This window comes from Fusarium oxysporum, chromosome 8 (assembly GCF_000149955.1).
Source record: "Fusarium oxysporum f. sp. lycopersici 4287 chromosome 8, whole genome shotgun sequence".
Lineage (NCBI taxonomy): Eukaryota > Fungi > Ascomycota > Sordariomycetes > Hypocreales > Nectriaceae > Fusarium > Fusarium oxysporum.
The window spans coordinates 879,663-891,695 of record NC_030993.1 but is presented as its reverse complement, the minus strand read 5'-3'; the positions used below and the strand labels follow the sequence as shown (position 1 = coordinate 891,695).

At 47.4% G+C, this 12,033-nt stretch overlaps 6 protein-coding genes across 7 annotated transcripts in view; 4 read left to right on the top strand and 2 right to left on the bottom strand.

The window, feature by feature from the left end:
- Positions 1 to 330, top strand: part of FOXG_02976 (uncharacterized protein) — a gene marked incomplete at its 3' end in the record, with an annotated part of 4,686 nt that extends 4,356 nt beyond the window's left edge. For both annotated transcript variants that reach the window (XM_018380454.1, XM_018380453.1), the window contains one exon: positions 13 to 330. In XM_018380454.1, coding sequence (XP_018236726.1) covers positions 13 to 330 — 318 coding nt within the window. The remainder of the gene's footprint in view (positions 1 to 12) is intronic.
- A 49-nt stretch (positions 331 to 379) lies between these two features.
- Positions 380 to 724, top strand: FOXG_17743 (uncharacterized protein; the record flags this gene model as incomplete). The annotated part of the gene is made up of 1 exon (XM_018397744.1): positions 380 to 724. One exon carries the CDS (start codon positions 380 to 382, stop codon positions 722 to 724), a length of 345 nt encoding a protein of 114 aa, XP_018236724.1.
- A 1,629-nt stretch (positions 725 to 2,353) lies between these two features.
- Positions 2,354 to 3,652, bottom strand: FOXG_02975 (hydrolase-the HAD superfamily protein). Its single transcript, XM_018380452.1, has one exon. It carries the CDS (start codon positions 3,614 to 3,616, stop codon positions 2,813 to 2,815), a length of 804 nt encoding a protein of 267 aa, XP_018236723.1. The 5' UTR covers positions 3,617 to 3,652; the 3' UTR covers positions 2,354 to 2,812.
- Positions 3,653 to 4,367: 715 nt separating this feature from the next.
- Positions 4,368 to 5,705, top strand: FOXG_02974 (uncharacterized protein; the record flags this gene model as incomplete). The annotated part of the gene is made up of 1 exon (XM_018380451.1): positions 4,368 to 5,705. The coding sequence occupies one exon, from the start codon at positions 4,368 to 4,370 to the stop codon at positions 5,703 to 5,705; it is 1,338 nt and encodes a 445-aa protein (XP_018236722.1).
- Positions 5,706 to 6,177: 472 nt separating this feature from the next.
- Positions 6,178 to 7,724, top strand: FOXG_02973 (uncharacterized protein; the record flags this gene model as incomplete). Its single annotated transcript, XM_018380450.1, has 3 exons — positions 6,178 to 6,809; positions 6,855 to 6,933; positions 6,981 to 7,724. The coding sequence occupies 3 exons, from the start codon at positions 6,178 to 6,180 to the stop codon at positions 7,722 to 7,724; spliced, it is 1,455 nt and encodes a 484-aa protein (XP_018236721.1).
- Positions 7,725 to 10,280: 2,556 nt separating this feature from the next.
- Positions 10,281 to 10,886, bottom strand: FOXG_02972 (uncharacterized protein; the record flags this gene model as incomplete). The annotated part of the gene is made up of 1 exon (XM_018380449.1): positions 10,281 to 10,886. The coding sequence occupies one exon, from the start codon at positions 10,884 to 10,886 to the stop codon at positions 10,281 to 10,283; it is 606 nt and encodes a 201-aa protein (XP_018236720.1).
- Positions 10,887 to 12,033: the final 1,147 nt, after the last annotated feature.

Sequence of the window (12,033 nt, the reverse complement as noted above, 5' to 3'; positions counted from 1 at the left end):
CTCGCTGGTAAGGTCAAGCGAGCTGAGGAGACAGTTGGTCGCGTCCGCACTCCTGACAACCGTGACCTTGTTGAGGAGTTCATTGAGGCCGGTGAGCGCCTCACTGAGAAGCTCCGATCCCTCCTCAAGGCTTGTGAAGCCCCCATGCTCAAGGCTGCCAAGCGTAAGCAAGCTGGCCTTGGCAAGAATGCTGGTGTCGAATTTGTTGAGACCCTCTTTGGACGTGACCGAGAGCTCGACAAGACGGAGAAGTTTATGCAAAACGTGAGGCTCTTCAACCTTCGCTTTGACGCCAACTGTGAAGAAATTCTCCGGAACCCTACCAAATAAGCGGATCATCCATTGGACCCCTGGATTGTTTCTGTTTACCTACCATACCATGCCTATACCTGAGGGTCCTATGATACCGGCCAGTGACATTTACCAAAGCTCGCCGGACTGGATACCCATACCCGTTGTATACTACCACTATTACCCGGATCTCCTGGACCCACACTCATACCCACCACAAGGATTTCCATCTTTTCTTTTACGACATCTCTACCTCGTCCCAAGGAAGCGATTTCTTTTTATTGACTTGGCAATCGAAACAAAGACACCAAGACTCATGGGGCGACCTGTACCACCAGCAATGCAAACGCGCGCGCGGAGGAGGGGATCGATATCAAGGGGGCTTCTTTTTCTTCCAATTCGAGATACCCAGTGTTTTTTCCGTTCGGAATGACGCGAGCAGTTGGCGAGGGGGAGCAAGCGAGTCATCTTGAGTGATGACAAGGAGCGACAGACTCCGATTTCTTATTTTACTCTTTTTGTTTTGGAGCTTGGATATTATTATTTCGTCTTTTGGGATCAGCGCGCGTTAGGATAACAAAAGTGATTGACACTTAGAACGGAAGGCTACTACACGGTAATCTGGAGGATTTGACTGACGTCTTTAACGTTCCTCATTGATGGATGGAAACAATGTCCTCATGCATTAGACCTATGAGGAGGGGTTGGGGGCGTTATGGATTGGTTATACCACTTTCAAGATGGATACTTTTGATTTTGATTATTTTAATATTTAGGCAAAAAAATCGCAAACTATCTACACAATTGTCTCTGTTTTTCGTGATGTCGTTGAAGTTGATGTGACTGACTGACTCCCAATATCGTCTGGTGCATGTACCGTACCGCATTTGGTGATACAACTTCCTGATCCTGTTTCGACATGATTATCCCCTCTTGTTTCCGTTTTAACGAACCCCGCGTAAGAGCGAGGGGGGTATAAACGCAAATGGCTTGGTTTGAGGCACTTTACTTTTACAACGTGGGTTAGTGAATGGACGATCCGGCATGAGGTCATGGCCAAGCAACCCCTGGACAACTCATGCGTCATGCAGTTTCAAGAGCCCTTGAATTGAAGCAACAGACATTTACTTTTGAAGGATTGGTTGACATGATTGTGATGTAATTTACTGGGATATTCCAAGATTTGACGATGAACACCTGACCAGCGATCGTTACCGTAGGACTTGAGGCTTTGTTTCAGCCAGTTTGCACGACTCGCGTTGGGGGCTTGGGGCATTGGAATGTGTGAAACTTTGAAAGAATGACTTGCAGGTGGAGGGAGCTAAACGTTGGAATCAGTGGGTTTCAGATCAAACAAAGGTGGAGATGCCGTTGAGAAATGGTGTTGGGGACCTTGTGGAATGAATCCTTCCCTTGACTCGTAAAGTTGAGCTAGAAGCTTGAGGCGTTAGACGTTGTTCCGGGAATGGGAATGCCGTATCTTGAGTTTTTGCTGGGCAGTGAACTCTGTCATGTATGAGACCGTCACAATCAGCCATTTTCTACTTAGTAAAACTTTCTTTCGTGGGTGAAGGCTGTTACTGAGAGAGGATTAGTGGTGGTGTGGGTGCAGCGAGCGGCTACGAGACCAATGAGTGCAGACGTGAATTACCTTGCTTTTTCTTTTTTCGCGGTTTTTACCACGTGTGGCATATGGAGGGTAGAGGAGGGGAAGAGAGGTTGGGGGCCAGATTGATATGCTGGATCTTGCATCTGAGAGGCACATGTGATCCAATGTGATGTGATAAGACGATGGGGGGGTCTCGATTGAGGTTGCAGTGAGAAAATTATCCCAGTCTAGAAATGTTTGCATGTTGGGGTTCTACAGAGCACATTTCTATTCTGTGAACAACCCCCAACTGTAACCTTGATACCACACCACGATGTGATGTGATTTGTGCCCGGCAAAGTGCCCCCGTGCGCCAGCGTCTAAGACGCCCGTCATCCCGTGAGGGAGGTTGGGATTATTGCAATGCGTGTAGCCGTGATTACATCCTGGGATGACAGGTGTGTAACACTCACGGGCTGGATTCATACCTAAGCTGCGAGGCTCAGCCTGCAGAAGGAATTGAGTAAGGTAACCCCGACAAAATATGCACAACGTAAGCAGTGCATACAAGGCTGAGTGTGCAGTAAATAATTATAGAATGCTAAGTCCAGCCTCTCAAGTAGCAAGATATAACCTGTTGTAGAACTCAATGATACTTGGATGTCTCGGCCCAGTGCCGTGGGATGATTATGTACGACATCAGCTGAAAAAGCTTCACGTTGCACAAAACGTTGCACTTGTCTGATTTGTTTGTTAGACGCAGCATGTTGTCGTGATCAAGAAAAGTCGGGACTATCCTGTGAGAGACGGACACGTTTGACGGGTGTATCGATTGAGCTACATATGTGCGGGTAGATTTCTCTCAGCCTTGTAACGCGGTGTTTTGTCGACGGTTACGAGCATGTCTCGTCTCAGACATGTGTGCAGCAGAGGTTAGATGAGCTTGGCTAGTACCTCGAGTGAGTTGATGCTGGGAGGTTGTACTACAAGTGGCGCTGTTTGAGCTTCGTGTAAGTGAATGGCGAGTATCCCCTCTTTGGAAGCAGGCTCGATATCGCGCTCCTGCGAGTCGCCGATGTACACGATATCTTGCGGTCTGATCTTCAGATGATCAAGTACCTTGCCGAAAAGTCCATCGATCTTGGCCATACCGAAGAAGTTTGTAGTCGCTAGAAAGTCGATGTACTTGTCAACGCCTAAATCTCTTACTGCTCGCTGCTGTGCGTCCTGCGGCCCTTCCGTGATAACAGCAATCTTTTTTCCGGACGCCTTGATTGCTTCAAGAAGAGAAATGGTCCCTGGTTTGAGTGTCAAGTTATCCACAAGAACACGCTCGTAGTCCTCTAGAAGTTCATCGACACTATCGTGACTCAATCCAAAATGGCTCAGTGTGGCAGCGAAGCGAGCGCGACGGTAGTCATGTGAGGTCTTTCCGTCAGTGAATGCATCGGCGGTTCCTTTCTTGAGAATGATTCCGTATTGAGTTTGAAGGTCTTGGAGCGTTGTTGATGGATTTTCGTTGGCAATGCGGGTGAGAACATTCGTGGTTGCTGCACGGCTGGCCTTGCGGAATTCATGTAGAGTATCATCTAGATCGAACCCGAACCAGGTTTTGGTCTGTAGGATACCGCGTAGCTGATCTCCATCCTTCTCGGTGGTAGAAGACATTGCAGTGATGTTTCGCGGTGTTGCGAATGTGTTATTGCGAGAATTGAGTTCAGGATATATATAACGCATGATCGGTTCGTTAAGACGTGATTAACAGGGCATGGGCTTTATCCACTTTGAGTCCTGATTAAACGTAAAACAATCACTTAATTGGCAGCCATGTTTAATTCTACCTCATATGTCTCTAACTACTTCAATGTTTCCTCTTCTCTGACCACCTGGTGGCACTGGCACCTGGAAGTGTAGACAAAGTCTCGGGTAGGTAACTTTCCACTGCAAAGATGATGTTTAACATCGACTCAACATCATCCTCTTAGAGCCTATCTTAGATAATTGGGGGGGTTTTCTTATAAACCCAGAAGTTATCTTCAAGTCTTTGTCATTTTTTTTCAGCTGGTTGGTATGGCCTTCAAATGCGTCGATGGAGCCGATTGATGGTAAAATGTTTGTGAAGCGACTATCAAATTTCACAGCATCACAAAGTGCTTATCAGTTAACTTGTAGTTAAAGAAACAGCGGACTCCCTCTAGTGCTTCAATTCTTACTACCTATGACATTTTAAAACATCTTGTATAATTCCAAACAGTCCGCTTCACTTAAGATTGGATTCATGTGAATGCAGCGGTGATGACTAAGCGTGCAGTAGCTGGTCAAAATTCCCCATCACCTCATGCGAGAGGCTGGGTTGATCAGCTCAACCCGAGGCTCAATAAACAACAAGAACGACAAAAGTTACAACACCTGACAAGTCAACTGGGGTCGAATCAACACAGAGATATCCAGGCCCTTTCTGAGTTATTGAAAGACTCATCACGTCACAATGCACTATGTCAGATTCCTGGGGCCACCCAAGGTGATTAAGAACCGCCGCGGCACCCTGGTCCAGCTGCTCTTCACCATCACAACAGACCTCGGCGACTCGTTTCTCTTCCCAGAGAGATTTCTAGACCTCCAAGTTGTTGCCATCGCCGCCTCTCCCGAAGGAAGCTCAACATGGCTCCTCTCAGATCCTGGACATCTTGACTGGGAACCTGGCATGCGCGTTGCAAAGCCAGCGTTGGAAATGCCCGTCGCTCTCGAACGAGCTCTCGAATCTGGAATGAGAGTCCATGTTTGCGTTCGGGCATCAGAACCTGTTCATACTGCCGAAAGCGTCCCTCGCATTCTGGCCTTGTCGGCTGAGAAGATGCGGTATCGGAAGGAAGCTGCAGAGAAAGGCGCTGTCATGCCAGCTTGGGTGCCTTTAACTCTCACACCCGCAGACAATGCTGTGTCTATTCGAAGACTTCAACTGAACGACACACCTGAGGGGCTGGGAACGATTGAGATTGAGGAGGAGATCGGTGAGAGTATTGCGCGTCACATCTGGGATGGAGGCGTGATAGCGACGTGTGCACTTACAGGTATCGAGACTGCTCCCGATAGCGAGTCTAGCCAAAACCCCTGCATGAGAACAATGAAGAATATCTTCAGCCGCCAGAAGTCGATCCGTGTGTTGGAATTGGGTTGCGGTGTGGGTATCTTGGGTGTTGGGCTCGCCGCTGTGTACCCCCGACTGCAGCCCTCAGGTGGCGACTGCACTATTCTCATGACCGATCTACCAGAAGCTGAGGAGCGCGCGAGATCTAATATGAAGAGGTTGGAGAACTCTCATCTACGCTTCCAAGAGAACCCTGTTCGAATGCTCTACGAAAATCTTGACTGGGAGGAGGGCAGACAAGGTCGCTTTGGACCCGAGGTTCGATCTGGACCTTGGGATCTCGTGATGCTCAGCGACTGTACCTACAATGTCGACATGCTCCCAGCACTCGTCGAAACGCTCTCAGCCATTCATGCAGCAAATCTGACCTACTTTCCGGAAGGCGAACCATTTACTACAAAAGTCTTCCTAGCCACCAAGCCTCGCCACGAATCAGAAGAAGTCCTTTTTGAGCTCATGGACAAGGAGAGCTGGTACAGCGTTCACAAGCAAGTCTTGCCGAAGCCTGTCCTTGGTGGTGTGCCTCAATCTGTCGAGCTTCATTTATTCGACAAATCTGGGCTCAGCGATGGCAGGGGTGAGATGAAGGGGGAGGACAAGAAGGAGGAAGATAAGGGAAAGAAACACAAGGGAAAGAAAGAGAAGGAGAAGGAGAAGGAAAAGGAAGCACAAGACTAGGCTAATGCTGCAAAGGGCCTCAGGCAATTCATCGCAAGGCGACCGCATACCGAACCGTCGATAGCCAATTGTCCGAACAATGCGCTCACCGTCACACAGCAAGAAACACCTCAATAGGCTACTGCGACGACTTTTGCTTTGAGGCTCGACTCTGCAGACGATGATGGTGCTGAAAGGCTCAATGTCATTGGGGTTACCCCGCGTGTTGTGTAACGCCCTTCAGCCCTGATATTTCGAGGATTGGACACAACGATTGGAAAGGAACCAGTAGGAGGAATGGGCGGGGTGGAAGATGACTTGCTTAATTGACCGGTGTGGTGGTGTGCTGATGAGTTGTCCCTCAAGCCCACGAACGGACCATGAGGCTCTGCGATGGCCTCAAATTGAGAATCCCCGATCGTGTATTTAGCGACGAATTTAAAATGTCGACCATTTCTAGCGATAAAATTGATACTTCATTCTTCAGGCAATCATGGCAGATACAAAGGTCAAGGTCAATGGCCATACTAATGGCAATGGCACGGCTGAAAAGACACCTACCAAGAACACCAAATTATGGCAACTCCTCGCTTTAGCGAAGGAAGTCTCCAAAGATGTCGGCTCAATCGAAGACTTTGAGAAATCGGCCGAGGAGCGCGAAGCTCTAAAGCAAGAACTCGAAGCCAAACAGGGCGAGAACAAGCGTCTCCGCGAATTTAACGACAAGATCGTGCGAGAGTTCTCAGACCACAAAGCTCAGGCCAATGCAAAGACAGAAACACTCTTTGCAGAATTTGAGCAGAAGTATAAAACTTATGAGTCTAATAAGGCAGCCGTTGAAGCCATGGAGAGAGAGGTCAAAGAAGCGAGGGAGAAACTTGCTGCTGCGGAGGTGAAGGAGGGAGAGGTTGAGAATTTGAAGCAGAACCTGGCGGCTGCGGAGGCGCATTTGACGAGCCACGCTTCTGAGATTAGAGAGATGAATGCGGAGTGCGAGTTGCAGAAATCGCAGATGGAGGCTAACATTGAGGAGTTGAAAGGGTGCAAGGAGAAGTTGACGCAGGCGCAGAGTGATCTGGGTGAGGGTATTTTGCGAGACTTTGGAACTGAGGAGGTTAAGAAGTTGTGAGTAATTGATCCATAGGAAATGGGTTGAACTAACGGGCACAGGCGATCTGATCTCCAGGAGTTGTCGAAGAAGGTTCACGACTTTGTCAATGAGTATTTCAACGACCACGATGGCGCACATGTAGGTCTTCGCGTTCGCGCTCTCTGAATTATACTGACGATTATTAGGACTCTGCAAGTGAGATCCAGGAACTCCATGCCCGCTTCCCCAAGATCCCACTCTCAACTCGCACCACTAAAGCAAGTGCCAAGATGCGCTGTGCTGCCGCTGACGCTGTCATCGCGGAAACACTCCTATCTTATGTCTTTGTACCCTTCTACGTCGCTAGTGACATGAGGGCCACTGCATCTAGCATGCTGGGCTTCTTCAAAGGGGACGAGCGACGAGAAACAGTATATCGCTCTCAAATTCTCGGGTCCCTCTCTGATTCCGAGCAAACTGAGACGGTCCAAGAGGACATTGTGCGTAAAGCGAGCAACGAGGTGCGAAGCACACTGCACCCGCTTGTCGTGGCGTACAAGCAAACTGGCTTCTATAATGCCGTCCCGACGCTGTTCAGGCAGGCTGTTGCACTTTGGGCCGATGCGCAGCGCTCCCGCGACATGATTACTGCAGAGATGCCCGATGAGGAAGATTCTCGAGGTGCGCGCCAGTATGACGACTATGATGTCGGCAACGCTCGCAAGACGAAGGGAAATCCTAAACTGACGGTCCTTGCGATTCTGTTTCCGCAGTTCGTCTGCCGTGATGAAGTCATCGCCGAGGGCGTGGTTCTTAGATCCGATCAGGCTGCTGTTCTTGAAGCGCTGGAGGAGGCAAAGGATAATGGAGGTGCGAATGGTGATGCGAAGAAGAAGCCCGGAACGCGAAGGAGGTCTTCTGCGGAACCAAAGTCTCCACTCCGCAAGTGACTCTCACGGCTGTTCTGTATACAGAAGGAAGATGAGGTGATTGATGTTTGGGTTTGATATGATTGTACACGGTAGGGAAAACACGAGGAAATCGGGGTTGTATACGTTTGAACTTTGGTGCATTTTGGGTGTAAATAGTAAAAGAAGTAAAAAATAAATCAAAATTTGCGACAATTGTTTTTTTTTTTTCGGCCGTGGTTTTGGTGCAAACAGCCAATATCGCAGTTGTTATGAGCGCAAGGAATGGTGACGAGACAGTCACTTGAATGAAAATGCCGTACAATCGCAACCGAATCCTGAAACTGATATAATGTGTAGTTTCATTGTGAATGTGGATGAAGCTGATTGGCTTTGCTGTTTGCAAAAAAGGTCTGCTGCTGTTGCTCTGCCTATTGGTTTGGCCAGAACAATCTGCGATATTGTCTGACAGAGCTAACAAACTACGATAAAACTCATCGTACTGTGTCAACTAATAACCCAATATTGTCTAAATTTGTATATAGCAAATAGAGATAGATAAAAAATCCATATGGCCGCCCGTCTATATAATGTCAGGGCCTCCCGCTTCCCTCTTCTCCCTCGCCTGCCTTTTCATTCCTTTCCTTCTTATCCTAATATATATATGTATATACTCTTGCTCGCCATGAGTGAATCTACTGCTAATTCAATGTCTCGACGCATTGCGACTCATATTACTCTGTCTCTCGCTGTCGTTTCTCAGCTGATATTAGTCTTATATTCTTGGAGTCTCGCACTCATGCCGACAAATGTTTCAAGGCCACCCTACATGCCGCAACTCTCCTCCTTGGGTTCTGTCCCTTTCATTAGCATGCACATAGAATATAAACCAATAGACATATACTCATCAAATACGGCGGCAATCTCTACAAAGTATCGGAAGCAGCACCACCAAGACGGTGCACTACCATACCGCCTTTTCTACATCACTCGTACTTTGTGTACGAGATGCACCAGGCGTCAGGGGAATGTTGCGCACGGGAGGCGAGTCTATGGATATCGATTTTGTGGGTGGTCCTGCGCCTGTAGATAAGAGAAGACCGACGAGTTGCACACTTTGAGGATGCAAGCAAGGCTTTACAACCCTGAGATCCACAGTATGCATCCCAATGAATGTCTCCCAAGAGATCTCTACAGCCCCAATGCATGTCCGAAAGACCTGGCATAATTTCTTCGAGCATAAAAACTTCAAGAGCCAAGCCGTATAACAGCAAAACTGGAGAAGCTCTTAGGGTTGTACAGCCAGGTTATCGAGAGGATGGGGTTTTAAGTCACAATACAGCCAGGTGAGTCGCAATCAATCACGCCGTCAATTTCATTCTTAGACTTATTTGTATCAAGTCGCTCATTCTCAGTATCTTGCCCGAAGGAGGGTGGTCAAGCCCTTTGGCTGAAAAGACTGCTAGCCAACTTCTCAGCCATCATCTTCGAGCTTTACAGATACACGAGAGCCCCAGGGGCAGTTCTCGCTGATGGCATGCATCCTCATGAAATTAGGCGATGCGTCGGTTCAGACTTTCACGACCTACCGAATTCCCAAGAACATTAATACAGAGCGATGAGGCAAAGCAGCATATCCCCACACTGTCATGAAACTAAGCTTTATGATTCATCCAGAAGCCGTCAATCTTGCAGTAACGAAACTGAACAAATGTAAGATTTAGCAACATTACTTCTGAAGTCTAAGTCCTGCCAGTTGCCCTGTAGCTAGGCAGGGTAGCCAGCCGCTCTGCACTTAATAATTGCTTCTGTCAAGGTCACTCTGTATGACGTTGGCGTTAAGTTTTAGCTAGAGACATATAAGCCCTCCTCGGCCTAAATAAAGTTTAAATCCTTCTAGAACATGTCTCAAGCTCTGAATTGGTTACCGCATCAGGAACATGAATAGAAACGTCTTGTTTGTTGCTAAATTCTACAAATATGCACATAAAAACCTTACCAAGACAACGCCTGCAGATGTCTTGGTAGCTAGCTACTCCGGAAACGAGGTTTCCAGATTCAGAAAGCTTTGAAGATCGGAGGTTCTGTTACTAGGTTAGTAGATAACGTAGGGGTTACTAAAGTACCAGTCTATTACCCTTCACTAAACCTTAAGGAGGTAGTACACTGCCATATAAACATGCAATACGAGTGAGATTCTAGGACCGGAGCAGTCGCCGGTAGGTTATACTACAGAATTGGAATCACTGCTGAGGTATTCTATAGAATCAGGTCAACCGGCGTAGTAAAGCTGCATGTCGCAGTGTCAACTCGATGTGGTGCTACGAGATCAATGCAGACATAGAAATTGGACTGAACGAATAGAAGGGGGCAAAAGATGAATGACTTGAGGGAGTAAGAAAACAACTTAGAACATTTTCATTGACATCAAGAAAGCTTCGTGTCCCGTCCATAAATCGGATCAATTACTATGCTATAAACCATGGTAATAAGAAAAGCCAAAAGACACTTTCCTCCTATCCCTTTCTAACATTTTCTCCATGAACCATTAAACTCCCAGACCACAATAACTCCAACTACTGAACCACAGAAACCAAACTACGAATCTATTCGGCGCTCCAGAGCGGGATGTACTCCAGGTTTGCATTTCTCACCCCGCCCCTTAAGCCCATTGAAGCTGCATTTCTTATGGGCCCTGAGGCAACATATGCAGGAGTACGTCTCGATATTCAGGGGAATAGGAGCCACGAGACACTTTCTGGGGTCCTTGCAGCATTCGCAAGGATGACGGGCTCGTACCCCCAACACTTCCAGCCTGTGGACCTTCATGTGGTCCGTGAAGTTGCTCATGTTGTACTCCTTGCCGCTGCATATGGGGCATGTCTTCCGATTGTTGACCTTGCCGCTCCTGCTGACCCTTTCCATACTGGCTCTTTCCTCGACGACGGGTGGCTCTGCGGCCGCTTGAGAAGGAGCTTCATTCTCCGCCTGAACGGTCCCCCCCGTCTCTTCCTGAACTGCAGCTTCCTCTTCGCAAAGCTGCATTTCGTCATCACCTTGACAGTGCTGCAAGTCTGCGTCTGCCTCCTCAGCGTGCTTGCAACACTCCTCCACGGAGCCCGTGACAACACACCAGTAGCATCTTCTGGCTTGAGCGCGCTTCTCTTGCACCTCATGAGCGTTGATTGGTGTAAAACACGACATAGTGTTTGATGGCAGGTTAGGAGTAAGTTTAATATCAGGGTGGATATTCTATATGCTTACTTCTGTGTCAAGTGTGAAGTGATACTATCTATGTTAGTTACCCGTGAAAGCTTATGGTGAAAATGGCTTACTGTTTGGTAGAAATGTTTCGAAGTGATAGAGATGAAGAAGTCGAAATGTTCTTATGTGATTGAGAGTGAGGAACTCGAGATGCTTCGCTGTGATAAAGAGTAAAGAGAAAAAATAATAAAGACAAGGATACTGCATCGTATTTATAGTAAAAAGATAGGAAGACATATCAAGACATGGAAGTTATTTCATCAAGAGGAAATCGTATACTTTGGTGCGTAAGTGAAGCTAGGGGTGATATCACCACTGAGAAGGAGGCAGTCATATTGCGCGCATTTCCATGCTAAAGGATATACTACATCCTCGAATGTTCCCTTTAAATGATTGGGTATCCCCTGCGCGGCGGGTATCAAATCCATTTAAGCTTGTTCTTGAAGAAAGTATTTGATCATCAGTGAGTCAGGGGGGCTACAGTATGAAGATATTCGCCTGTCCCCGAGGATAAACTTTTGCTACACGCAACCATGATCATATTTTCCTTGAGCTCCAAAGATCGAGATGAAAGCTTGTATAATATTGAACTAAATGAAGCTTTTGACTTGGGATAAGAGTCGCACGCAAGTAGACAACGCCACTCTGGCGGGGTAGACGAACATGATAGCATTTACATGCTTCGACTCACGAGATCTTTATGTCCCTCGCTCTAACAAAGCTGTTTCAAACCAGAGAGATATTCAGAGTACTTGGCGTCAATTTGGTCGAGTTGAGACGATCACCAGAGGAGTACTTGCTGGCAGGGCATCCGTAGCACATTTCCATGTCACTCCGAGTTGCAGACACGAAAACATGAGAGCACCTACAGACTTTTAGTCGAACCATATAACTTCCCCTAGAAAGTCACTATGAGAATTTTGCTGCCTACCAAAGCCCTATTTGACCGAGCATGCTGTTCTTGTGAGGGTCATAGCAATGAGTGGCTTGTTGTTTAACATGCTGACATTATTACAAGTATTATACGAACCACTGTGCATCATTGAGAATCAATCTTTCTACGGAGAATATGAGGAGTCCCACTTGA